This window comes from Manis pentadactyla, chromosome 13 (assembly GCF_030020395.1).
Source record: "Manis pentadactyla isolate mManPen7 chromosome 13, mManPen7.hap1, whole genome shotgun sequence".
NCBI classification, from domain to species: domain Eukaryota; kingdom Metazoa; phylum Chordata; class Mammalia; order Pholidota; family Manidae; genus Manis; species Manis pentadactyla.
Window position 1 is genome coordinate 6,292,152 of NC_080031.1, and position 24,411 is coordinate 6,316,562.

Consider the following 24,411-nt stretch of genomic DNA (forward strand, 5'->3'; position numbering starts at 1 on the left):
TCTCCTTCATCACCCACCCAGAAGGGAGAAAGCTTAGCTAAGTGGTAGGACTGTGGACATAGGGCTCGAATTCCTGGACCTGAATCCCAGCTCTGCCACTTACTAGCTGTGTGACTGCGGGCAAGTTTCCTAACTTCTGCCTGGGAAAAGGAAGAACAGAAGTACCTGCCGTTGAGTTGTTATTAAGATGAATAAGTTATTACATGTTAAGATGTTTGTAACAGCGGCGCCCAAGGACTCTCCATATAAGCCCGCTATTACCATCATCAACTGTCCGAACAAGCAGCCATGTACCCTCCTAGCATGTACTACAGCCCTCAACGTGGCCAACCCTGTCGAAGCTTGTCCACAAGGGATCCTGGCCTTTTGGAGCTCTCAGTCTTGGGAAAAGGTAAATCCCAGGCTCAGATGATTATATAGTGAGACACAGAGTGATTAGTACCACAGGGTGGCATGGATGAGGTGCCAGGGACTTGATGATGAGAGAGGTTATCCCCAGCTGGGAGGATCATGAAGGGTTCATAACGCAAGTGCCTCCCAACCTCAGTATTTAGATATGGTAAGTAAGGGAGAACTTTGGTGGTGGGTGGGGGTGGGGGCGCAGTATGTGCAAAGGCACTGAGGTGGGGAAACATGGAGCATGAATAGAAGGGTGAGATAGGCTCAGCACGCAGAGGGGTGTGGTGGGAGATGAGCCAGGGAGGGGGTAGCCTTCAGATGCTTCTGGAGTGGTGAGTGCCCCTCTTAGGTGTGCTCTAGGTATATTCCTCCAAGAAGCAATGTGGGCAGATGGGTGCTGGAGAGCCAGGAGCTCGGGGGAGGAGGGAGCCAGGGGCTGCTGCCACCAAGCCCCTCCCACAGTGGGACCCACATCAAGTGGCAGCAAGGCCGGCTTGGCTGTGAGGCACCTTCTCCACTCTCTCTGTCCTAGCAGCTGACAGCAGTCGCCCACAAGACACCAGGACTGAGGGGGCACTGCCCGAGGCCCAGAGAATGGAGCCCACGGAGGCAGCCGCTGCAGTCCCACCTGGGGCTCCAACTCCAGGTGAGCTACAACTAGGGCCTCACAGGGGAGCCCCAGGGGCCTGTCCGGGTCTCCAGCCCCTTTCCTCAGAGCAGGGGCCGACTCGCATCTGCCCAAGCAGACTGGTGCTCCCGTCTCCACTGACTCCTCCGGCAGGAACAGCAGCGCACGCACTGACGCACAGACTGTGTGCTGCTCCTCACGGCATACCCGGCGGGCCCCTGTGCGTGAAGAACCAGTTGTGTGGGCCGAGCACCTACTTTCCTCCACAAGACTGAGGCACTGAGGAACAGCAAGCTTTCCTTTGCCCTCATCTTGTTTTTTCCTGGTGGCGTCCACTGAGCCCTGGTGGTATTCTGGTGACTAGCAGGTGTGGAGGCTTGCAGGGCATGAAAGATACAGCAGAGAAGGGAGGGGACGGGCAGAGAGGGGGCTGGCTGTCAACAGGCACTAGAATCTGCCAAGAAAGCAAGCATCCTGTCTTCGGTGGGAAGGACCCCAGGATGGAACCTGAGGCTCCCTCACAGTGATTAAGGGGACACTTATTCTACCTCGGGAAGGGGTGTGTGGCCAGGAAGCCCCTCCCAAGGCTGCCAATTGGCAAAAGGGCATCTAGAGGAAAGGGAGATGCTTCCACCAGGGGGGTCCCATGTCTCTCTCCCCACCTGTGGACAGAAAGATGGGCCAAGATTCAGGCCAGGGCCACTGGGGGACTCCAGACCTCATCTCTGCTGCTAGGACATGCCTCTCAGAGTCCATCCAGACCTCTGCGTGAGGGGAGGCGTGCTGTCCAGTCCCCAAAGGCCCTCGTCCGGGGAACAATTATTCACTGAGCTTCTCGGCCAGTTCCTCCCGGGTAAGGTGGACCATGAACAGCCCCCTGGAGGGAGCTGTGTCCTCTTTTCAGGCAGGGGCAGGACTGAGAGTGCAAGTGGGTGGGAGGGTTTCTAGCTTTGGGGAGCACATGTTCCAGGACTGTGAGGGGGTGGGGAGGACTCCATTTAAGCCTATAGATAGAACTAGAACCCCCAATGGGACATTCTTGTGCCCACGGCTACTGGCCTGTTTTGGCTGCCCGGGCCACAAATGCAGCTGTGTCCCGACAGAGCCACCAGCCAGTGGAACTAATGTTCTCTAATGAGATCCGGGCCAGAGTGGCCAGGCGGGTTTTATTGTCTGTGGCTGGGTAATGAGACTCCTCATAAACTGGGAGTGAAATTGGGGTCTGCGTAGAACAGAGGTGGGTGGAGGGTGGCCCAGGAGAGGGAGTCAACCCTGCATGCCAAACCTCATCCCCCCTTCCCCCCTCTGCTGCCCCACGCAGTCCACAATGCTTTCTGAGCACAGCTTTCTGCCCCTGGGCCAGGCCTACACCCTGGCCCTGTGCCTGCCTGAGCCCTGGGGCTCTGTGCTAACACCTCAGGGGCCCTGCCCATGTCTCAGGCCAGACAAGGGGTGATGCTCTAGCTTCCAGAAGGACATTGGTCCCCCAGCACCCCCACTGCCCACCCCCCCAAGCTGTTCTGCTGTTGGGCGTCTATCGGCTCTGCCTGGGCCACTCTCCAACCTGTGCCCTCCACTTATCCCTCCCTTTGCTAGGGGCCTGCCATGCTCTGGCTTGTTGTGGGGGATGGGGGTGGTGGCTGCTGAGGCAAATGACCATCTCACTGAACACATTCTATCCCGGCTGGGCTTACCCTCTTCCGCATTTGTGCACCCCCAGCCCAGTTCATCTTCCTCATCTTCTGGATTTAGAGTCAGGAGACCTGGCATATAATCTGGCTCCACTGGCATGAGACAGTCAGCAAGTTCCTATGCCTTTCTCAGTCTCCTCACCTGCAAATACCATTCACACAGGGTTTTCTGAGAGGATCAGCTGAAACCATGAGCTGTAAGGAGTGCCACAAACATGTCTATTATTATTGGCAAAAGGATTCAATCTGCAACAGGAGAAAAACTGAAAGAACAACTTTCTGCCAGTGAGAAGGGATGCCCCCAGGAGGGATTCTCTATCTGGCAGGACCATCTCACTGGATGAATGGACAGCTGGGGAGAGGGACTGTTGCCCACCCTGCCCCAGAATGTGGAGGGTTGAAGGAAGGTAGGGACTGACTCCCAGGCCTTCCCTGCCAGCCCCGGGCTGCTGCTGCAGCGAGCGCTCCAGATGGGCAATGGTGCCCAGCTGGGCCACGGCCAGGGAGTGAGGTGGGTGCTGGGGGAAGCCCATGGTGACATGATGTAAAACAAAGGCCAAGCGGCACCTGCTGCTCACGAAGTACATGACCACCGAGGCTGTGCCCATGCAGGGGCCTGCAGCCACCCAGGCCACCGGAGACCCCCAGGGCTGCTGTAGCCTCTGCCGACACTTCCTGGTGGGGGCTGGGGGCTCACTGCCCGAGCAGCTCCCGGCTGGAGACAACGGAAGTGAGGTCAGCGGTAGGTAGGCAGCTGAGTGACTCTTTCTCAAAAGGGTGCAAAGTTGGCATTGCCCAGCTGATAGACACAAAGGGGGCCAGGGCCACTCCGAGGAAAGGCATAGGGAATAGGAGTAGTTACCAATTTACCACACATTGACCACATGCCTGGCACTATTTATGTATTGCTGTACATCTCATCTTCACAAACCTCCTTGGAAAGCTGTATCGATGGAAACCCATTTTACAGATGGGAAGACTGAGGCTTATTATTAAGTGACTTAACCAAGGCCACTCAGTTAGCATTTGGCAGAGCTGGGGCTCAAACCCAGTCTAGCTATCTCACTTTGCTGGGCAGTCCAGCTGGGGTAATCTCCAGGCTGTAGGGACAGGACCCAAGCTATCTGCTGCTCCCTCTGGGCTAGGGCCTGAGGCCACTGCTGTCTGCCCTGGAAGACTGTGGAAGGCGCAGATCCCATGAGCCCCTGAGAACACTTACCTAATGTCCCCCTGAGAACACTTACCTAATGTCCCCCTCCTCTACCCCAGGATAGACCCTGGGACTATCCGTCCCTCCGAAGAGCCTACAGCCTCCTGTCAGAGAGACCTTCTCTGTGTCCTTCTTGGGTCTCTCCTGGTGCACCCCGTTCCTCTCTCCTTCTGGGATGGGTCGGGTTTCAGATACTAGGTTTGATGTGTGTTCTCCTGGCTCTTCCCTCTCCCCATCTCCCAGCCCCAAATCAGCACCCTAGAATCCAGAGCTGGAAGGGTTAACTGGACTAAGGGGTGTTATCTCCGACTCAGGGCATTCCCTTTGCAAGGTGATCCCTACTCAGATCTTAAGTTACCTCCTGCCCAGGCCGACACATCTGCTCTAGCTCTGTAGACCTGCTCTCCGTGGGGAGGGGCAGGCATTGTGGGGGGCAGCACTTGCCAGCTGCACTTGGGTGCAGGGTGCTGGGCTCCCAGGCCTGCCCTCTTTCCCACTGCCTCTCCTTCATTCTTACTTCCTTCTCCAAAAAGGGGGCTCCCACTTCCTGTTGCATGAACCTGGGATGTCTCTGGGCACATGGATGCTGCCAAACTGGCCACAGATATGGTTCTGCAGGGCTATTCATGGAGGCCTGAAGCCCACATGCACACCCCTTTTTAAATGCCCAGAGTATGCCACATTTCCCCCTAGATGATCTACTTTCCCAAGTACTCACGCAGGAAGAAAAGATGCCAAATTAGCAGCTGAAAACCTGTCTCCCTCCCAGACATTCAGGGATGCCACGGGGCAAACCAGGCCCGTTAACATCAGGTTCCAGCCTCTCTGTTTGCCAGGGAGACCACAGGAGTCTGACAAGACAAGAACATCTCTTCAGGTGAGCAGCTCCCTGTGAGGATGCAGAGGCCCAGTCTAAAGTCAAGGGCAGAGCAGAAAAAGAAAGCCGTGTACAGACGTGCCATTCCCAGAGAATCTGGCAGCCCATCTTGGAAGAAGCTGGCCAAGGGCAAAACCTCGGTCTACTCCCGAAGTGACTCTCACTGAGGCTGATAAACAACAGCATTTATCAAGGTTCAGAGCCATTCAAAAAATCCTACTTGGAAAGACGTAAGAAATCAGTTACATGTGACTATACGTTTGACATATATTTATGACCCCAGGCCTGTGGTGACCCACAGATACCAGTGTGTACATCTCCTCATCCTAATCTCCACTGGCCTGCATGTGCACAGTGAATTGTGGATAACCAACACAAGTTCACAAAGCCTTGCACACGTGTATGCATGTACCCACTCTATACTGAAGGTGAGACCATAGGTGGGTTGTCCAAATGTTACCACCTAAGACCCACAACTGGCTAATGTCCATTCTAGCCTGGCACACTGGCTAACATTCAAAGTCAAAAAAAATCAGCAAAACAGTGAATATACAGTCACCCTCTCTGTCTCCCCCACCCCCAGGTAGAAGCCATTCAATTTACCAGGTTACCCAGGAAAGATACAATCAGGAAAATTGAAGGTATATTCACACCTCCCTTGGGTGTTTTCTGTTTGTGCCGAACAATGAACATTAGTCAGCTGTTAAACAACGGCAGTATCATAGACTCAGCAACTGGGGCTGACCCTCTGCGCACCCCCCAGCCCCCAGCCTGGCCCACTTGCTCAGCAGTCAGCTCTTGGGAGCATTCTGGCTTCGGTGACCATCCTGGCAGCCTATCACTGGGTCCTGGGTCCGGCAGTGGCCAGCGAGGTGGATTCATTGAGCAAAGCTGAGTGTCTGAGAAGGGGAAGTGCTGTCAGTCTCGGCCAGCATCAGGAACAAGGGGCCACCTGCACCTGAGCCACAGACATTCAGGCTCAGAGACACCTTCCAGGCCACTCAGCCAAGGGTGCTGGGCCCAGGCTCTACAATACCTCCTCCATTCTGGCCTCGATTCTTAGATTTTGGATCTGATTTGGGGACACTCCATGGCATTGCCTCCAAAATGGGTACCAAGATGCCTACTTACACACGCTGCAAATTCCAGGCTAGCAGAATTGGTTTTGCCGTGACATCCTGCCCAGCAAGCCTGAACATACCCCTGTCTGTGAGAAGTGGGGAGAGCGCAAAGGAACCCAACAGTCCTGTCATTCCGAGTTTCGAGTTTGGAAGGAAACCACCACGGCAGCAAGCCCTGCACACATGCATGGAGGGGGTGTGCTGCGTCCGACAGGTCTTCCGAGGGTGTGCATGACACCTGGGGTGTGTGTTCTCTTTCCAGACAAAAGGTTTGGGGAAGCCAATTAGGAAGGGTGTGGTGTAGGTGGGACACCAGCTCCCTGGACCTGCTTCTAAGGCAGGTTCTCTGTCTTCTCCCCAGGCTCCTTTGGTTCCTCTTTGGGATGCAGTCCCCACATCCCCACAGACCCTCTCCTGAGTTAAAGGCCAGTAATCATGGACTGCCATCTCAGAAGCCTGTGGGGCTTCACCACTCTGCCTGGTAAAGTCTGTGTTGTTGAAAACATACTTCTGTGATTATACTTCAATAGCCATGGGAGTCTTTTGAAGTTGGGGGGGGCCACCACACACACTGAGGGCTCCTCCACTTCCCCCCCCACCCCGGCAGGCTCCTCCCCTCACCTCTCCATGCTCTCTGCCACAGCCCAGGAGGACCAGAAGAGAGCATCAGGCTGGCAAGTCCCCAGAGAGAAGCAGCACTGGGCAATCAGGACGAAGCTGGAAGGTGGTGCAAAGTGGGGTTCTGGGCCCACCGGCCGCCATCCAAGTGTCAGATAGGCACACCCACACCCACACCAACTTGCCCCTTGCAGAGGCACCAGGGGCACAGGCGAGGGGGGAGGAGCTTGGCAGGTCGGCACCTTTCCTGCTTCTGCTGCGGCTGGAACGACTGCCATCGACCAAGGAGCCCTCATCGAGTGCCCATCTGGGCTGTGCTTCCTCCTTGGCTTCCCACCCCCTGAATCTGAATTTTTGCTGGTGGAGGGGCAGTGTCCACATTTGAGCCAGGTGAGAGTCACTCCCTGTGCCCACTTCTGGAATAGGGAGAAGAGGGCAGGTAGGCCTCCAGCCACCCAGGAAAGAATTAACCACCAGGCACTGCAAAGCTGGGGCAAGAGAAAAACTAAAGGAGGGGAGAATGGGGGTGAGTTCCGTCCCCTCCCCCAAACCTTCCCGCCCTTTGTCCGGACCCAGGATTAGGTTAACCCCTAGCTTGCTGGACCAACTAGAGCCCATAGAAAGTCTTTTTTTGCTGGTTTCTGGGCGTGGACACTATGCAGTTGAGGGTTCCCAGAAGCCCCAAACCCCTGTGGTCAAACAAGTCCCAGAGCTTGAGCTGCTGCTATCCCCAGCCGGCTCCCCAGGAGGGCCAGTGCGAGAAGAATACCCCACAGAGCCACCAAGACCCCCTGCCAGGAGGGAGGGACTCAGGCCCCACGAAATGGACTCTGAGGCTCTCCTGTTCTGGAATGTCACCCCTCCCCCGCACACCTAGCCGGGCAGCACCCCACAGGCGGTAGGGTGGGGGCATCTGGTGTAGACTTCCACAAATTGCTTTCATGGCCATTGGCCACTCGCCACTCAGCGAGATTTGCGAGCCCTGGCAGTGAGCTGGCAGCAGAAGGGGAAGAGAAGTGGATGAGGCCAGGTTCCTGTCTTCCAGGAGTGCAGCCCAGCCCGGCAACTCCGCAGCCAGGCTTCCCCCTCCAGGACAAACTACCCAGGGAGTCTGCAGCATCGCGGGCATCTCCGCGGCTGTCGGCGGCGCCCACGATCTTGCCCCACAAGGAGCTTTCTCTCTGTACTCCGACCCCTGATTAAGCCACCCTAAGGCCAGGACCACGTGCTCCAGCCAAGCCTCAATCTCTCCGCAAAACCTCTTCTAGCAGGTCGTCTCAGGTTTCCTCCTCTAGGGCTGGAAGGACCCCTATCCCCACCCCGACCGCGCTAGTGTCGCACCCTGGGAGCCGGGCTGCTTCCCCAGGGGCACAAAGGGTTAAATCCAGGCGAGGGGACTCGGTCGGATTTGCCTCCTAAACGCATTTTCCAGTTCATTCCCCAGCACAATACGCCGGCCGGTCCCAGACTCCCCTCCACCCCCAACCCGTCGGATGGGCCACCGCGGGCCACCCCAGGGTCGGGCGTCGGGTTAACCCCTCGGCCGCCGGCACGTCGAGGAAGGACACGCGGGGCGCCCTCGGTAAAGTGGGTCACGAAGCCACCCGACTGGCACGAAGACCGCGGCGTCTCCCGTGGGGATGGCTCCCCGACTGGGAGCGGAGTTCCGAAGGGAAGCCCAGCCCCACGCAAGGCCGGGAGGCTGCGATCCCGCGCGGCCCCCGGCCTCACCCTCCCGGGAAGGAACGGCAGGTGAGCGCGAAGCTGCCTCTGCCGCAGAAGCGGGCTCTCTGCGCCCGCCGTGGGGCTGTGCGGGGCGGCGGGGGGCTCGGGCGCCCGAGACCGGCAGGCAAAGGGGCTGGTGAAAGACACGAAGACCCCCTGCCGTCCTCCGAATCCACAGCCCACAAGCTCTAAGACTGACGCCCTCCCTCTGGGGCTGTTGTCTCAGACCCCGAGACCGTGATTACGGTGATTATTTTGCATTTATGTAACATGCAGTGTTTCCAAACTGCTTCCCGAGCCGAGAGCTGGTTATTAAATAAATAGAACTCTATTACATATTATTTTTTTGTGTGAAAAACTGAGCAGAGAAAGTGCTTTCTTGCTACATAGAGTCGTGCATCCGACTGCTTCCCTGCAGGGCAGGCGGTTCGGTTTCTCAGCCTCTTTCTCCGCCCTGCCACCCGCACCCCCTTACCTAAAGCCGTGACCCAACTTTTCTGGCTCCTTTCACTCCCTACAACCCAGATGTGCCCGCCACCCAGCTCCCAGCCCCGGGGAGGCATTGGATTGGGGAGGTTGGGGGGGGGGCATTGGCAGAGGCGGAACGCGCTTACCTGGGAGGAAGAACGCGGTCAAGCCGAGAGCGAGTCCCCACCAGCGTCCTGCGGCGCCCGCACGCCCCATCCGAGCCATCGGGGGCCGGAGGTCCGGCGAGAGGCGCCGTGGGGAGGGCGCTCCTCGCGCCCCAGAAACCAGCCCGGAAGACGAAGGCAGGTCACTGCCGGCCGGCGGGCGCTCCGCGGATCCAGGTCAGCCGCAGCCGTCGGCCGGGGCGGGGTGGGCTGGGCTGGGCTCGGCGCGGCCGCAATCCGGGCCCCGGGCCGCCGCCGGCTCAGAGGCTCGGCAGATGCCCGCCGCAAGTTGCACGAGTCATGCCCCCTTCTCCTCCTCCGCTCTCCGCCCCGCGCCGGTCCCCGCCCTCTTCTTCCACGCAGAGCCGGGCTGGGGAGAGGGACCCACCCCCGGCGCGCCCGGCCGCCCGGCTGCGCAGCGCGGGCTCCCGGCCCCCGGCGCGCTCACGCCCTCCCGCTCGGCTCCAACTTGCAGGCGTCCATGGCCGACCGTCCTCCGAGGGCGGCGGGACGAGCCCGGGTGGCGGGCGGGCGGCGCGGCGGGCTCGGGGCCCAGCCGGCGGGCGCGCGGTCCGGCGGCCGGCTGCCCGGTTCGCTCAGGCTCTGCGGCTCCGCGGTGGGAGAGCGAGCCGGGGGCGCCGCGCGTCCCCGTCGCGTACCGCCGCCGCTCGCTGTGCTCGGGGCCGGCGGTCCGCGACAATGTGGAGCAGCCCGGGCGCCGAGTCGCGCCCCGTTCGCCCCGCTCGCTCCCTTTCTCTCACTCGCCGAGCTCCAGCCTCTCACCCGCGCTCCCCGTGATGTCAGCCCGAGGGGGAGGGGCCCGCGTTAACCCTCTCGCTGCCCCGGCGCGCCGCCCGCGCCCGCCCCGGCCTCCGCCCGGCCGCGCACACCTTCCGGCCCGAGGCAGAGGCGGGGCCCGAGCGCGGGCCGGGGGTCGGGCAGGCCCACCGGCTGGGGCGATGCCCCTTCGGCCGCCTTGCGGCGCAGCACAGGGCCCGAGCGCCGGCCGCCCTGCGCTGTCGCTGACAAAGGGAGGCAGTGACCCCTGGCGGCCGGCGTCGGGGGAGAAGCTGCTCGGTGGGGATGGAGTTAAGATGGGGCGGGCGGCGGGGCTGCGGGGCGGCGGGCGTGCGGTACGGAGAACGCTGGATGGAGCAGTGTCCGAGCGGAAAGGGCTTGCAGCCCTCGACTCCGTTCTTGGCCCCATTTTACAGATGAGGAAACAAAGGTCCCCCAGAAGGGTGAGGCGACTCGCCCAGGGGCACAGGCGCAGAGAGAGGCAAGGCTGGGACCGGAACCCGGCAGCCAGAGCTGCCTCTCCTGGCGTCGCCTGAACGCTGAACGGAGAGGCAGCTATGCGGGCACCGATGGGAGCTGCCGGAGAAGGTGGGCACTGGCGGGTGGAATGCGGCCACTGAAGTCCCTGGTCTTCTGTAATCCCCGCTCCCTTCAAGGGTTCCTTTTCCAAAAACGGAAGCTCCCTCTCCTCCCAAACGGCTTGAAATAGAGCTCTGCGTCCTTTGCCCGAACCTTTGTTTTGGGCACACTTGCGGGATTCCCGCGCAAGTAACCCATCCAGTTAGTGTCTGCGGCAGGGCAGGGACTCTCCGCCCCATCCCGTTCACCACCCATCACATCCGGGTGTGGATGGCTTCCTGCCCAGGCGGCTGAGCCCTCTAGAGTCCTTGGCAGCACGAAGCCCGCCCTCTGCTCCTTCCCTCTGGACCTCCCAACCCATCCTCTTCCCAAGGAGGAGGCAGACAGAGTTTCCCAGTAGAGACCAAGTTCTCCCCAGAGGCCTGACCAGAGGATGCTCCGGGGTGCCCGTTGCTGTTCCTTGCCCAGCAGGCAGGAGCAGGGGGTTAGTAGCCTGTTCCTGATTAGGTGTAAATTCTAGTTCCTGGGAGTCGGAGGAGCAGAAGGTGGCTGAGCCAGGAGGGCACCACCTTCCCGCCATGTGGGGTCTGATCCTTGTTTCCAGCTGAAGCAGTCCAATGCATCACTCACATGAACACTCACACGCTCACGTATACATCTTTCACATCTCACAGATGTGATCAGGCTTTGTTGGTGCCAGGCTTGGGGATGCAGAGACACTGCCATTGCCCTGCAGGTGCTCAGTCTACTGGGGGGCAGGGGAGAAGACAGACATAGAAACAGATGTTCTAAGCACTCATTTCACGTGCATGGTGTGTCCCAGTGGGACACACTGGATTTGGTGGGCCTCAGAGAAAGTGCCCAATTCATCTTGGAGTGGGGATCAGGGAAGGCTTCTGGGGTGTAAGGGACACAGGGCTGAGCGAATCATTTACCAGACAAAGATGCGCGCTGAGGGGGAAGCATTAGGGAGACTGGATTCAAGGTGGGGGTGGGGAGTCAGTGTGCGGAAGGGCACTAGGGCCAGCAACAGCTGGTGAGTAGGGCTCACAAAAGGTTGGTTGTAGCCTGAGCCTCAGACTTGGAGGAGAGGCTGGCAGATGCATGAATGCGATCGCCTCCAGGGGGTTTTTACGCTGAGGAATGCCTTCTCTCACTTGATCTGTGGTAGCCCAGCCCAGCAGCCAGACACCTCTAAGTACTTCAAAGGCCAGGGTTGAACTGGTTCATTGCCGGGGTCTCAGACTCTGCGTGGCACCTTGTAAGAGCTGAGTGATGGGTTTGAGGGGGCAATTCCAGATGCACCAGTACCCACCCGTCCCCTGCTCATATTCTCCCATCTCTCCATCTTTGGGTAAGGCTTCTCTGACCTGCTCTAAAAAGAGCTCCCAGAGAGGGTGTGTCTGGGGGTTGGCACGGCTGCCTGGGGATGGGTTGGGTGGAGAAGAGGGAGGCAAGTAAATAATAGTATGGTCATCCCCTCATCATCTTTAAACCAGCCCCTAAAACATGCAAAGCACCAACATGGGTGCCAGGTAGGGTGTGTGTGTGTGTGTGTGTGTGCAGTGGGTTGCTGGGGACAGAAAAAAGAGAGCCAGAGAAGGGGCAAAGGAGAGTAAGATATAACTTGTTTATTCAGATTAAACAAGTCTTTTTGAACACCTACTTTCCAGGTACTGAGGATGCAAAAGTTAGCAACAGCCAAGACCTTACTCACATAGCTATATTATGGGATGGAAGTTATTTGCTGCTAAAGAGAGCAAAAAAAAAACACAAAAAAAACAAGGCATCTAGAGGAGAGGGTGGGTGCTTCTCATTGCAGAGAGCAGGGAAGGTTTCTGGAAGAGGTGACATTTGACTGAAGCCCTGAAGGGTGGTGGGTCAGATTTGGACCAAGGGAGACTGAGGAGAGAATTTCAGTAGAGGAAACAGCTTATACCAGGACAAGCTGGTGTGGGAACAGCAGGAGGTTGGGTTTGTTCTACATTCTGGGAAGTATAAGAGAAAGGGGTGGGTAGGTGCAGGCAGATTGTGAAGGTCCACAGGGTTTCCTTCAGGGGCAGGAAGAAGTATGAAACCAAGCACCAGGAGGCTAGGCTCGGGTCCCTACTCTAAGCTGGAATTCCAGGAGTCATTCTTGTTCCCTTTTCTTCTTCAGACACCACATTCTGATTCAAAGGCAAATGCTGCTCATTCTGCTTCTATTATTATCTTAAGCTTAGTGATGCTGCTCCATTTCTAATGTTATCCCCCTAGTTCATGCACTCATGATTTCTGCCTGCTCCTTGCAATATCCTCTGGCAGTTTAGCCAGTACATACAGAGGGGAGGGAGTGAACACAACAGTCAGGCACATGGGACTCTGGCCCTAGACTGCCTGGATTCGAATTCAGACCTCAGCAGCTGTGTGTCCTTGGGCAAGTGACTTAACCTCTCTGTGCTCAGATTCCTTATCTGTAAAATAAAGGGAAATAATAACAACCTGCCACAAAGAGTTGTTGTGGGGATTAAATGAGTTAAACACATTGAGCACTTGGTATAATGCTTGGTGTGCAAGAAGAATTATTTAAGCGTTAGTCATAATTTTACTGTAATCTCTCTCGCCATATTCAGATTTGCTCTTTTCTGCCACAGTGCTAGATGGACTTACCAATTTTAAAAATTTTATTTTGAAATAATTTTTGATTTACAGATTTTCTGTATGTCCTTCATCCAGCTTTCCCTGACACTAATGTCTTGCATAAATAACCATGGTGCATCGTCAAAACTAAGAAAATAGCTTTGCTATAATACTGTTAACAGAACACATTCTGTTATGAATTTCTTCATAGTTCTCATTTTTCCACTAATGTCTATTTTATGTTTTCAGGCTCCAATCCACAACACCACATTGCATTTGCACTGAATTGTCCACTAATGCACATGTCCAGGTCCCAATACCTGCGAACGCTTCCTTGGCCTGCCAGCCTCTGAGATCTGGGTCAAGTCCACCGCAAGACCCACGGGGCTGCCTCCTGCTGCCTTCTCTCACCAGGGTCCAGGGCTCTGAGTAGGAGCCACTGGGCTTCCTCAAAGCTACTACGCTCATCTCCTCAGCCTTCACCCAAGCTGTTCCATCTGTGCCAATGCTCTTCCCCTTCTTTTTGGCCAGTTACTATCCTTTAGGGCTCCGTTTCCACGTGTTACTTCCCTAGGGTGCCCACTTTGCGCTGTAGTCCGGGGGAGTCTCCTCCTATATGCTCTCACAGCTCCCTTGGCGTATCTGTAACCACTTCAGTGATTGCTCATTTGCTTGATTCATTCCCTACTGGGCTATCCACCCCTCCAGGGGCGCACCATGTCGGTCTTATCCTCTGCTTTATCCCTAGCACCTAGAACATGCCGCACACTTGGTAGGCACTTCATGAAAATGTGTTGATTGACTGACTCATATCCTGTGTCTCTTTCTAACAGTCACTTCTCTTTGGGCCTCAGTTTTCTCATGTGCTCAGTGAAGAATTTAATTTGTTCAGTGGTTTCCCAATTGTGTTTTGAAAACCCTAGAATTTCCAGGGTTCCTCACTCCCTGCGTCATAAGGAGGTATGTTGTTTTCATGCTTTTTAAACATTGGGCTTCTGAGGAAGATTCTTCTTAATGGGTTCCTCTACCTAAAAATGTTTGACCTCTCTGCCCAACATATTATTATTGCATTATAGATCATGTATTGCATATAGTTGCATTATTTGATAACTCTATGGTTCTTTTGCTGCAGGCAGTGGTGAGCCATCGAAGGTTTCTGAACAGAGAAGTGCTTGTGGCAGCTGCTGGAACTGGGCTTTCTGATGCATCTGGCAACAACGTGGGTAGGACGGACAGAGGAGGCCTGGTCAGTGCCGGAGGAGGGGAGCAAGGAGGAAGGGTTGTCATGGAAGCCAAGTGAGGAGAGAATTTACCGGAGGAGGAGGTTGCCAGCAGTGTCTGATGCTGCAGAAAGCAGGTGGGGATCAGAAGGGATCTTTGGAAACAGTGTCAAAAACACCAGTGACCTTCGAGAGAGCAGCATTGGTGACGAAACAAGGGCCGCACCCAGATCCAAGTGGGAGGAGAAACAGATGAAAGGTGGAAAGGCAGAGGATGCAGGTGCTCACCCTGCTTTTGAGAAGTTTGGTGGTGGACAGAATGAGCTAAACAGATCTGAAGTTTGGAGAGGGTTAGCAGGCCTGAGATCAAGGGGCTTGTTTTCCCCTTTTAGCTAGAAAATCAAAAGCTACTGAGCATCTTGTAGGCAGAGGAAAAGATCTAGTGGACAGCAAGGACTGGAGAAGCAAGTGTATGAAGAGAAAGGGATGTGCTTTTTGGGGCAGGCCCCGGAGGAGGCATGGGTGGTAGGACTGGGGTGGGGGAGAGGTCAGTCTTGGGAAGGAGAGGACTCGGCTTTCTCTGAGCCAGGCAGGAAGGTAAAGAGAACCAGGAAGGTGGAGGTTTTGGGGCAGAAAGCAGGGAAGTTAGTAAGAAGGTCACTGCAGTTAAGCAGGAGTTGACGTTACCTACAGAGAGAGGAGAGAAGGTGGCTTTAGATCTCATAAAGGAGAAAGCCCAAGGAGGTGGAAGGGAGGTGTGATTAGCAATCTTCCAAAACCCTAAGGGAAAAGGAGCGAGCACAGTCTGTGTGCCTTCCCAGGCAGGACTCGGGACCGATGGGCCTATGCGTTGGGGATGTAGATTTCAATGTAGTTTAGGGGAGACTGTTTAGGGAGCTGACACGGAAGGAACTCCCCATCCCATTTCAGACTGAGGCCCCAGGCCCATTTATCAGGGGTCATGTATGTGGGAGTAGACTAGATCCCTGGCATGAGAGCAGACTAGATGAATTCCACGTCCCATTCTGGCCCCGACTCTTGATAACTGCAGGAGGACAGCCCACTCAAAGGTCAGGCATCTAAGCCCACCTTTCCCACCTATCCCACGGCTGGGGGGCAGCGAGCAGGCAGAGAGCAGCCCTGGGGAAGGTGCCGTCCCCAGGAAGCTCTCCGCAAGCCCTCCCTCTGTTCCTACAGGCTCTTTCAGAGGCAGCTGTTGGGCTTGGACGGGGCCCAAAGTCAATACAATAATGACTTCCCCTCCCGGCCATATTCCAGGCCCCTCTGTGTTATTCAGTAATTGGCTAATAAAGCTCACTTTGATGTGAGGGGAGCCCTATTAAGAAGTCCCCAAGAATCCCCAGCCCCTGAAATCTGTTGATAGAAGATAAACTTAAATACATATTAGAGTGGCTTGCCAAATGGGGGCCACCCTCTCCTGTGTCTCTGATCCCCATTCCGGGGTCAGCCAAGGCCGGGCGCAAGGGGAGAGGAAAGGAGGAGGAGAAATCCCACAGAGGAAGCATGGCCGGAGCTCCCGAGAGGACCCTGGCCCCCAGCGTCCCCTCCCTAATCTGACAGGCCCACCTCGCCCCAGGCAGCACTCCTGGCCGGGCGGTTGGGCAGCCGCAGCGCCTAATTACTGTTATCATCACCCTGGTGGCTGTGGTGATCATGATGGTGCCTCTGTATCCCACAGTGCATAGAAATATTTAATTATTGTTATTCTTACAGAGATCATGGCAGAGCCTCCCTATGGCCAAGGCTGCCATTGCTCTTAGGGATGAGGGATTAGCTGAACACAGCTGCCCCCCTTGACCAATGATCTGTCATGTCAAAGTGGTGCCAAGCTGGCTGACAGGCTGCCGGCCTCTCCTGAGGCCCCTGTGGCCATGGTGTCCCAGGGATCTCCACGGCTTTGTGGTCTGGAGCTCGAAGCAATGATAGAAAGGCCCCGGTTCCATCTTGAACTGCCCCACTCTCCAGAAAGAAGGGATTCCAGAAGATAAATTAATCTGCACCCTGCATCTGGTCAGAAGGCCCTCAATGTGGTTTTGAGAATCACCACATTCAAAATCCTAAGGAATTGTGGGTGGGAGTCGAGGCTTCAGTCCTGATATGGGAATACTTAAAACTCAATAGTGGTACTGAGAAGAGGGTTTCAGTGAGGATCCACATGGACCGGGGAGCTCAGACCCAGAGGTGGGCAAGGGGTGGGTAGAGCTTCAGCCTGCGGCATCCCGGTGGGGAAAGGAGAAGGGGCAAAGCCAGAGGAAGAAGATACTCAGCCTCCCCCGTTCTCTTCCTTAAGGTCTGGGAGTGGGGGCGGGCGTGTTGTGGTTAGGATAATTAGCAGGACGGACTAGTCATCTAGAGGAACAAGATTGCTTCGGAGAGCCATATGGAGGTCAAGAAATGGAATTTCTGGTAAGGTAGGAGCAGAATTCCGGGGCAGAGAAGGCGCACGGTGGCTCCCGTCCTGGCAGCGTGTCGATGAGGCGGCACGTCTTTCTCTTGGGCCCCGAAGAACTGTGGCTCTCAACCTCTTCGGGCCTCAGATTGTTTCAGGATCTGACGAGCTATGTTCTGCCCTGCAAACAGCCCACATGTACAAGGACGGTATTTACACGGCAACCCGCACAAGTCCAGCTGGGGCCCTGAGTTAGGAATGCTTGCTGGGGAAGGAGTCTTTGGGGAAGGAGGCAGCCCGGAGTCCAGACTCCCTGGGAGCTGGGCTAACGAGGGCTGTTAGTGACACAGATGCTCCAGAATGAGGAAACTCCAAACCAGATTGCTGCAGTGCGAAGCGAAAGGAAAGACAAGCACGATGTTGACACTGCATTGCAATTCTGTGAAAAATAGGCACCTATAAAGAGAAGAATGTAAAGGCAGCATGGAGAAATGAAAATAATTTGTGGGTAAAGGTTATTTTATTTTAAAATTTAGTTTAATATCATTATAAAGTTACTTTAATAACAGATTTAATTTTTTCCCATATTATGTAAAGTGCTTTTTCTCCAGAAAGGAGCTTCTGAATTATATTTGATTTAGGTTAGTATTCATGCCCTGCACTGCCTCAGCACCTTCTTTTGGGGGAGAGGTTCCAGGAAGGTGCCAGGTGACCTGGATGTGAGAACCAAAGGATCGACAATGTGTATGCTGGTCATGCAATTTGGGGAAACGTTAGGAAGTATGTGGGGGCCCTTCCCTGATCTAGGGGGTCAGGAAGGGTCAGGGAAATGTTCCTGTGGAGGTGAGTAGAGCCCTGGGGGGTGAGGACTGGCTAGCCAGGGATGCCCTGTGGACAAATCAGGCAGAGGGGCAGGCCCACATGTCCAGGTGCACCCAAGGGCTGAGAATAGTTCAGTCCGCCTGGTGTGGTACAAGAGGAGAGGGAGGTGGGGCTGGAGGGCATGTGCCCAGCCTGCGTGGGCCTCGTACACTGCCTTAGGGAGTCTGGACTAAATCCTGAGGGCAGCAAGGAGCTGTGGCAGGGGTTATAGCACAGCGAGGGTGTGTCACACCTGGCTCCTTGGCAGCTAAGCGGGCGTTCCTGGGCCAGGCACTGGGTTTAGAACTTGTTAGAGCCAGGACCTCTGGAGTACCTGGAGGCGCTGGCGCTGCCCGTCCTGAGCCCGGCCCATCTGCTGAGCGTTCTTGCAGCTCCAAGCCTGGTATAGTCAAACTGTACTTTCCTCTGGCAGGCGCCCTGTACCAGGCACAGACTGGCTTCGGAGGGCAGAGTAGTGCCCCCTTCCAAGCGCGCTGCTGTCACCACAATGTGATGGCTTGATGGCTGCGTGGCAATGAGCTCAGGGCATGCTGGGGCTCACGAAGCCAGGCAGCTGATAAATAATGAACAATTATACCAATTGGCCCAGGAACAGGGAGGTAGTGTGCATTTGTTTGCATGTACACATATGCATGTGTGCACACACTCAGACTCTGATACTTATACTCACACTTTTGTGGAAGCTCAGGTGAGCACACAGAGAGATTTCCTACTATCTGCATGAGATTAAAAGGCACACATTACATTATATTCATCCAACATGGACACGCATATGTTGCAAATGCTGTATGTACAGTCTCACATAGATGTCTGCCTGCCTATGCTGACTTGCACCCCTGTATCATGTGTTTAGCAAAATGCTGGGCACACAGGATTATTATATTATGTTTTAATATGATAATCATATTAAGATATTCTAATATGCACACATGTACCAATACACTCAAACACACATACATTGTCCCACGTGCTCCTTGAAAGACAGGTGCAAACACAAGAACTCCATCCTTGAACAAAACTGGTAGGTATACGTCCACATACACAAATAAGCTCACTCTCTTCCACATACAGCTTGCCATAATTTGCTCTCTGGTTGCACCTACACACATTCAAAAGAGCAATAATAATAATAGCATAACCAGGTTGGGTGATTGCTTTTTATTTTTCAAAGGGCTTGCAGGCCTATAATCTCATTTGATCCTCACGGCAGCCTGGTGAGGTAGGTAGGTAGAGCAGGCATTATTGCCCTAGGTTTATGGTTGAGGAAGTAGCAGTTAGAGAGGTTAAATATGCCAGCTGGGAGGTGGCCTGGAACCCAGATCTGACTTCTCCCTGGTGAACTTCCTGGGGCACCAATGCCTGTTTGACAACTTCCAGTTCTTGCTTTGGAAGGCAACTAGCAGGGCAGGGGTCTGCTGCTAGATTCTGGATTCTTGGTCAAAACGTTTCCCAGACTCAACCCTGGCAGAGAAGTGGGAATTGGAGGCTGATAAAGGAAAACCACCATCATTAGAAATCCCATAAAGTCTCATTTACAACTCCCGTCAGATGAAAGGAGCAATTGACTGCGTTGGAGGGAAAAGCAAATACTGATTTCCTTTAGGACTGACCACTCTCCGACAGCTGATCCTGGGAGGGCCAGAGGTCCTGGGGTGGGGGATCCTGTCCCATCTGGGCTCTCCTTGACTCTGTGCACTTCCTCTCTCCTCTGTCTGGGCTGGCCTTGGGGTCCCTAAGCTCTGGTTCTGGAAGGGCCTCCTTCTCCCCCAGAGCCCCATCTCCTCCCTCTTTTGCTCAATCCTCCACCTTCGGGACAGCTCAGCACCCTGTCTCCTACCTGGCTGGGGCAGAAATGGGAAAGAGGCTCTCAGCCTGAGTATACCTGGCCAACCAAGTTTGTGGAGGCCAGGCCCTTAGTCTTCAGGTCCAACAACTTTGAATGGTGATGAGGGCAGCTTGCTTCAGAGGCTGGTGCTCTGCAGGAAGGTGGCCCTGTGGCAAAAGGACAGGAAGGGCCATCTTCCCTTCTAGTGCTTTTGCTTCCAGGGCTGCTGCTTCACTCTCGTTTCACCATCACTGGCCGCTTTAGTTTCTGCACCTATGAAATGGGGATAGTAAGACTAATCTTGCTGTGCAGCTGTGAGGATCGACTGAGAAGCAGTGTGTCAAGCTCCCTGCACCGTGGCTGCACACTGCTGGGCTCCACAGTGTTGGTCTCCTGAGGAGGGCCTCCACTGCCAGGGCTGGAGGGGTGGCATAGCAAAAGGCACCTCCCCAGCCTCCTGGGTGTGCCAGCTCCGGCTGGGAGGGAGGGAGGGGCAAGGAGGGGACATCTGTTTGACACTCTTGTCAGCATCCGTTACCTGGTGTGTATTTTCCCAGCAGCTGATTACATTACAGCATGTGTTGATAAACATTTGGAATCCGAGCAGAGTGGAAACCGAACAGAATGTTAAGTGGGTGGTGGTTTGGTCAGGAGATGCTGAGAAAGGGCTGGCTGCAACGAATGGGCGGTGGTGATGAGGGCCCCAGGCTGGCAGCTTCTTAGTCTGCCCAGCCCCTTTCTCTTTCTGTCTTTCTCCTTCTCTACAGTCCTGCAGGGCACTCAGACATGGCCCCAGGGGCAGCACGTCTAGCAGAAGAGGTGTAGCATTTGGGCTTAAGCCATTATGGGTTCTGTTCCTAACTCTGCCACAGCCTGGCTCCTGGCACCTTGGGGCAGTCCTTAACTTGCATGAGCCTCAGTCTCTTCTCCTGTAAAGTGGTCTTACCATACACTCCACAGAGTGAAGATTAAATGAGAAGATATTAACTGTGCCTGGTGCCAGAAGTAAGCACTCACTAAATGTTGGCTCTTTTCCCAGCTTACCTGGGGGGAAAAAGTCACCCTAGCCTTGACTATGCTTAGGCAACTGTTTCTTTTTTTTTTCTTTTTTTTTTCTTTTGGTATCATTAATCTACAATTACAGAAAGAACATTATGTTTACTAGGTTCCCCCCTTCACCAAGTCCCCCCCACATACCCCTTCATAGTCACTGTCCATCTGCATAGTAAGATGCTGTAAAATCACTACTTGTCTTCTCTGTGTTAGGCAACTGTTTCTTATGTCTACTTTGGACTAAGAGGAAGTGGTTTCATGCTTTTCCCAATGCAAACTTCCCCATTTCTAGCCCTGGTTGGGACTGGATCAGGTGATCCAGGGTGAGTATGTAATATTCCTGCCTAAACCTTTATATACCTGTGCACTTATGACAGGTGTAGTTAGTAATTTGTTTAGTTATCTGGTGTCTTTCTCCCTCACTAGTCCTAAACTCTTTGAGGACAGGGGCTGTGTTACCTGGTCACAGTGAATGCCCAGGGCCTGGCGCCTGATGGAATGCATGCATGGCCCTCACCCACTGGCTTGGTTCGGAGCACAGTGGTCAAGGTAGCTCCCCTGAGTGCTCTGGTGTCTTTTCCCACGGTTGTTTCTGAACTCAGAGCACTGGCTGTATATGTCACTTCGCCTTTGGCGTAGATTCCTTTGGATCCACTTTCCCTGTGAGCATTTCTTCTCCCTCTGAGGTTGTGGGCTTCTCAAGAACTGGGGCATTTAGACCTTCAAAATTCAGGAGAAGGGCACGCAGCTGAGTGCCGAAGCCCTAGACATCCAGCGGACGTGAGTGGGGGAGATGCTGCTCCTCTCTCCTTCCGCCACCTCTGCGGGTCCTTGACGAGGTACCGGCCGCCCCAGCCCAGCTGGGCGCCTGGGCGGCTCCTGCGCCTGCCCGCAGGTGGGAGGAGCGCGGCTGCCCAGCGCCACCTAGCGGGCGTGGGGCCGGGAAGGCGCGTCCGCATCTTCCCAGGGCTGCGGGGCGGGCGACTGTCCCACTGCGGAGTCGGGGAGGCTCCGGCCACTGCCCCCTCGGCCTCTTTCTCTACGTCCAGAGAGTGTGGAGACCTTACGGGGCAGCGTACCCCGCCTGGGCTCCGAGGAACCCTGACCTCGACGGCGGCAAGTCGGGGTGGTGCGCCCGGGCGCCCGCGAGGCAGCCTCTCACCCCTCCCCCACCTCGTGTTGTCGTTCCCGTCCTTCCTCCGCCACAAAGAGGCCATTGATTGGGAAGAGTTGCTGGCTTGTGGTAGGGTAGCTGGAGGAGCCGCGAGCCCGGACACACTCACACCACACACCACGGCCCCTAGCCTCCTGCGGTGCCCAGCGCCCTGCTGGGTGAGAGGTGGGGTGGGGCGGAGAGGCGGTTCCAGGCAGCAAGGGGCTGGGTGTACTGGTCCTGGGGAGAGCTCTGCTCTGCACCCCCTGCCACCGCCCAACCCCAGGCTTAATTTTTGCATCCACCCTTGGATGAATCCGCAGCAAATGGTTCACGCCAGAGGCTGGCCTACCTCCCCTCCTCCACGGCGTGGTCTCTTCTCCTAGTAAAGATGTTCGTGGCACTTAGGGGCCCTTTTTAATACCAGCCGAAGCCAATATTGTTAGGAAGAACTGCTGTCGCAGCTGCTGCAAAGACAAATAATACGCAGTAATGCATCCGGGGCTGATAGGAGGGTTTGAATATGCAGCTATGGTTTATCAGCACTCCGCCCTCTCATAAAACGGCTAATAGACGGCACACAGCACCCAGAGGAAGTGTTGGCAGCCTGTGTGAGGTGAGGTGGGAGAGAGAAGAAGGCAGAGACAGGAATAGTGTTGGAGCAAGGATTCCTGCAACCTCCCTTCTTATTTCACCCCTAGAGGGTGGGACTGGACTCGAGCTTGGCTGGAGGTGGGACTTCTGACCCTTCTGCAACTCCTGCCCCCTCCCTTCTGTGATAGGGAAGTCCTCGCCTCTCACAGCATCCTAATTCGAGGTGCCCTGACTCTTTAGAGGCTCGCGCTGCCAGGACTGCCCCGGGCTCCCTCTCAGTCCACCTGCTGGTAGAACCAACACCTTACCACCGTGCCCGGTTCCTGGTCTCTGCTCCCACCCTGTCTCAGAGCTGGGCTGCAGTGGAGGGATGGGGGGTCATCTGGCAGTTGGTGCCCGTAGAAAGAGAACTGGGAGTGGTAGGAAACAGGCTCCTTGAAATCCCGCCTGGTGCCTCCCTCAGAGCTCCTGCCTGCCACCTGGATGCCCGTGTGTACACACCAACTGGCGGGGTGCCCGGGGAGGGCTGGTGGGGGAGCTGGTTTAAAACACCACTTCCTAGTCTCCAAAGCTTGGGTGGGGAGTGTACCCTTGTAAGTGAGTCCCCATTTGTGGGCAAGTGTGTGCCCACATGGGTGCCTGGAGATGTGGGTTTATTCACATATTCACAGGCTCTTGCGGTTGGATGGGACATTGGATGAGGCCTTCCTGCACCGGTGCCCCTCCCATTCTGCCCCATCCATGCCAAATGCTCGTGTGGATTCTGCTTGATCCCTCCCGGTGACTGCTCACTGCTTCCCAAGGCAGTCCATCCCTACTCTGGTGGTTGAAATACCAAGCTGGACACTACCAGGCAGCCTAGATAATGCACAGCCCCTGCCTCCAGCTGCAGTACAAGAGGGCCGGAATCTGGTGTCAAGAAACAGCACTCTAATACAGTCAGAGCCAGTGTTTACTAACCACCTGCTGGTGACCAGGGACTGTGCTAAATGATGCACATATATTCACTCTCATAATCTTCATATGAAGTCATGCTTCTGGTTATCCTATTGAAGAGGAAACTGAGGCACAGAGAAGTTAAGGCATTTGCCTAACGTCTCACAGCCAAAGTGGCAAAGCTGGGATTCAAAACAAGGTTTGACTCCGCCTGAGCTCAATTACCACAATGTATCGCAGGCACCAACCCAGGGAGTGAGTGGGTGAGAGAGAGTGTGTGAGCAGGTGTATGTGTGTGGCTCAGTGGTGTTATAGGCAAGTGGGAATCCTGGGCAAGAAACTAAGGCATCAGCAGTCCCCCTTCTTCTTCCTCTTCTGCCCTCACCTCCCGCCCCCCTCCTGTTCCCCCCCTCACCATTGCCACCCCCAACACCTAACTTAAAAGCCACCTTCTGAGCCCCTGTGTTCTGCGGTTCTCCTGAAGCAAGAAACTCCCTCTGGGAGTTTTCCAGACCAAGACAGATGTGCTGGCCTAGACAGACATTAGGGGACATGCTCACATGGAGTAGCCTGGGACGCATGTGGTTGGTAGGCCGGAAATAAATGGGGAAGATCTGTATTTATGTTGCACACCAGCCAAGGGTTAGGTAGTACATGGTTCAGAGACTTTTATGTTCAGTTTTATGTCTCAACAGAGTTTAGAACGAGGTTATCACTTCTCCTCTAATTAGTGCAAGAAGGCTTCCCCTCAGGGGCTCCCCTGCTGTCTTGTCTTTGCCATCTGTCCCCAGGAGTGACACTTGAGTGGAGTAGGGTGAGGGAATAAGCATGAGATTGGGATCAGGAAAGCTGGGTCACTGGCCTTGGGGCTGCTCCCAGCCTGGTGTGTGGTCTTGGATAGCTCACCCTGCCCTTCTGGGCCTCCACATCCTCACATGTAAAATGAGGGGTTAGGACCCGGTGTTCTGTGAGACCCCCTCAGTGGGTGCAGTCTCTGAGGTCTGTCAAGCAGGGCTGCTGTGGGCAGCCGGGCAGGCTGTACCCGGTGCAAGGACACTTGGCCGAGTGCTGGACGGGGCTGAAATCCAGCCTATGCTCTTCTTACCAGGCCATGAACCCCAGGGGGGAGGCCTGCACCCCCTTGAGAAAAAGGCACGGTTTTCTAATCTGTGCAGAGGGAACACAGGGGGCCCCACAAAGTCCCCATGCAGACTGGCTCCCCATGACTGGAATCAGAGGCGGGGTGGTAAGGGGAGTGAGATTGTGGGTCGGGGGACGGCAGGATGAATGAGGAGAGGTTCCATGGCCCACAAACCACCCGGGAGAGCTGGGTGAACAGGGAGCCTTGGGCCAACAGCAGCAGAGAGCTGACCTTTAGATAAAAAGGGAGGTTGTGGTGTCAGGTCTGAGTGGGGAGGGAGGGAGGCAGGTCTGAGCTGAC

At 55.4% G+C, this 24,411-nt stretch overlaps 1 protein-coding gene and 1 long non-coding RNA gene across 3 annotated transcripts in view; both read right to left on the reverse strand.

Moving 5' to 3' along the window:
- The window catches only part of NECTIN1 (nectin cell adhesion molecule 1), an 84,729-nt gene extending 75,071 nt beyond the window's left edge, over positions 1-9,658 (reverse strand). The window contains exon 1 of one of the 2 annotated variants that reach the window (XM_057491153.1): positions 8,884-9,658. In XM_057491153.1, coding sequence (XP_057347136.1) covers positions 8,884-8,962 — 79 coding nt within the window. In that variant the 5' untranslated portion in view covers positions 8,963-9,658. The remainder of the gene's footprint in view (positions 1-8,883) is intronic. The other variant, XM_036887611.2, reaches the window with a different exon arrangement.
- Positions 9,659-18,518: 8,860 nt separating this feature from the next.
- Positions 18,519-21,908, reverse strand: LOC130680330 (uncharacterized). The gene is made up of 3 exons (XR_008993290.1): positions 21,793-21,908; positions 19,247-19,507; positions 18,519-18,870 (listed from the first exon to the last, which is right to left on the reverse strand). It is a non-coding gene; the product is annotated as an uncharacterized LOC130680330 (long non-coding RNA).
- Between the last annotated feature and the right edge of the window lie 2,503 nt (positions 21,909-24,411).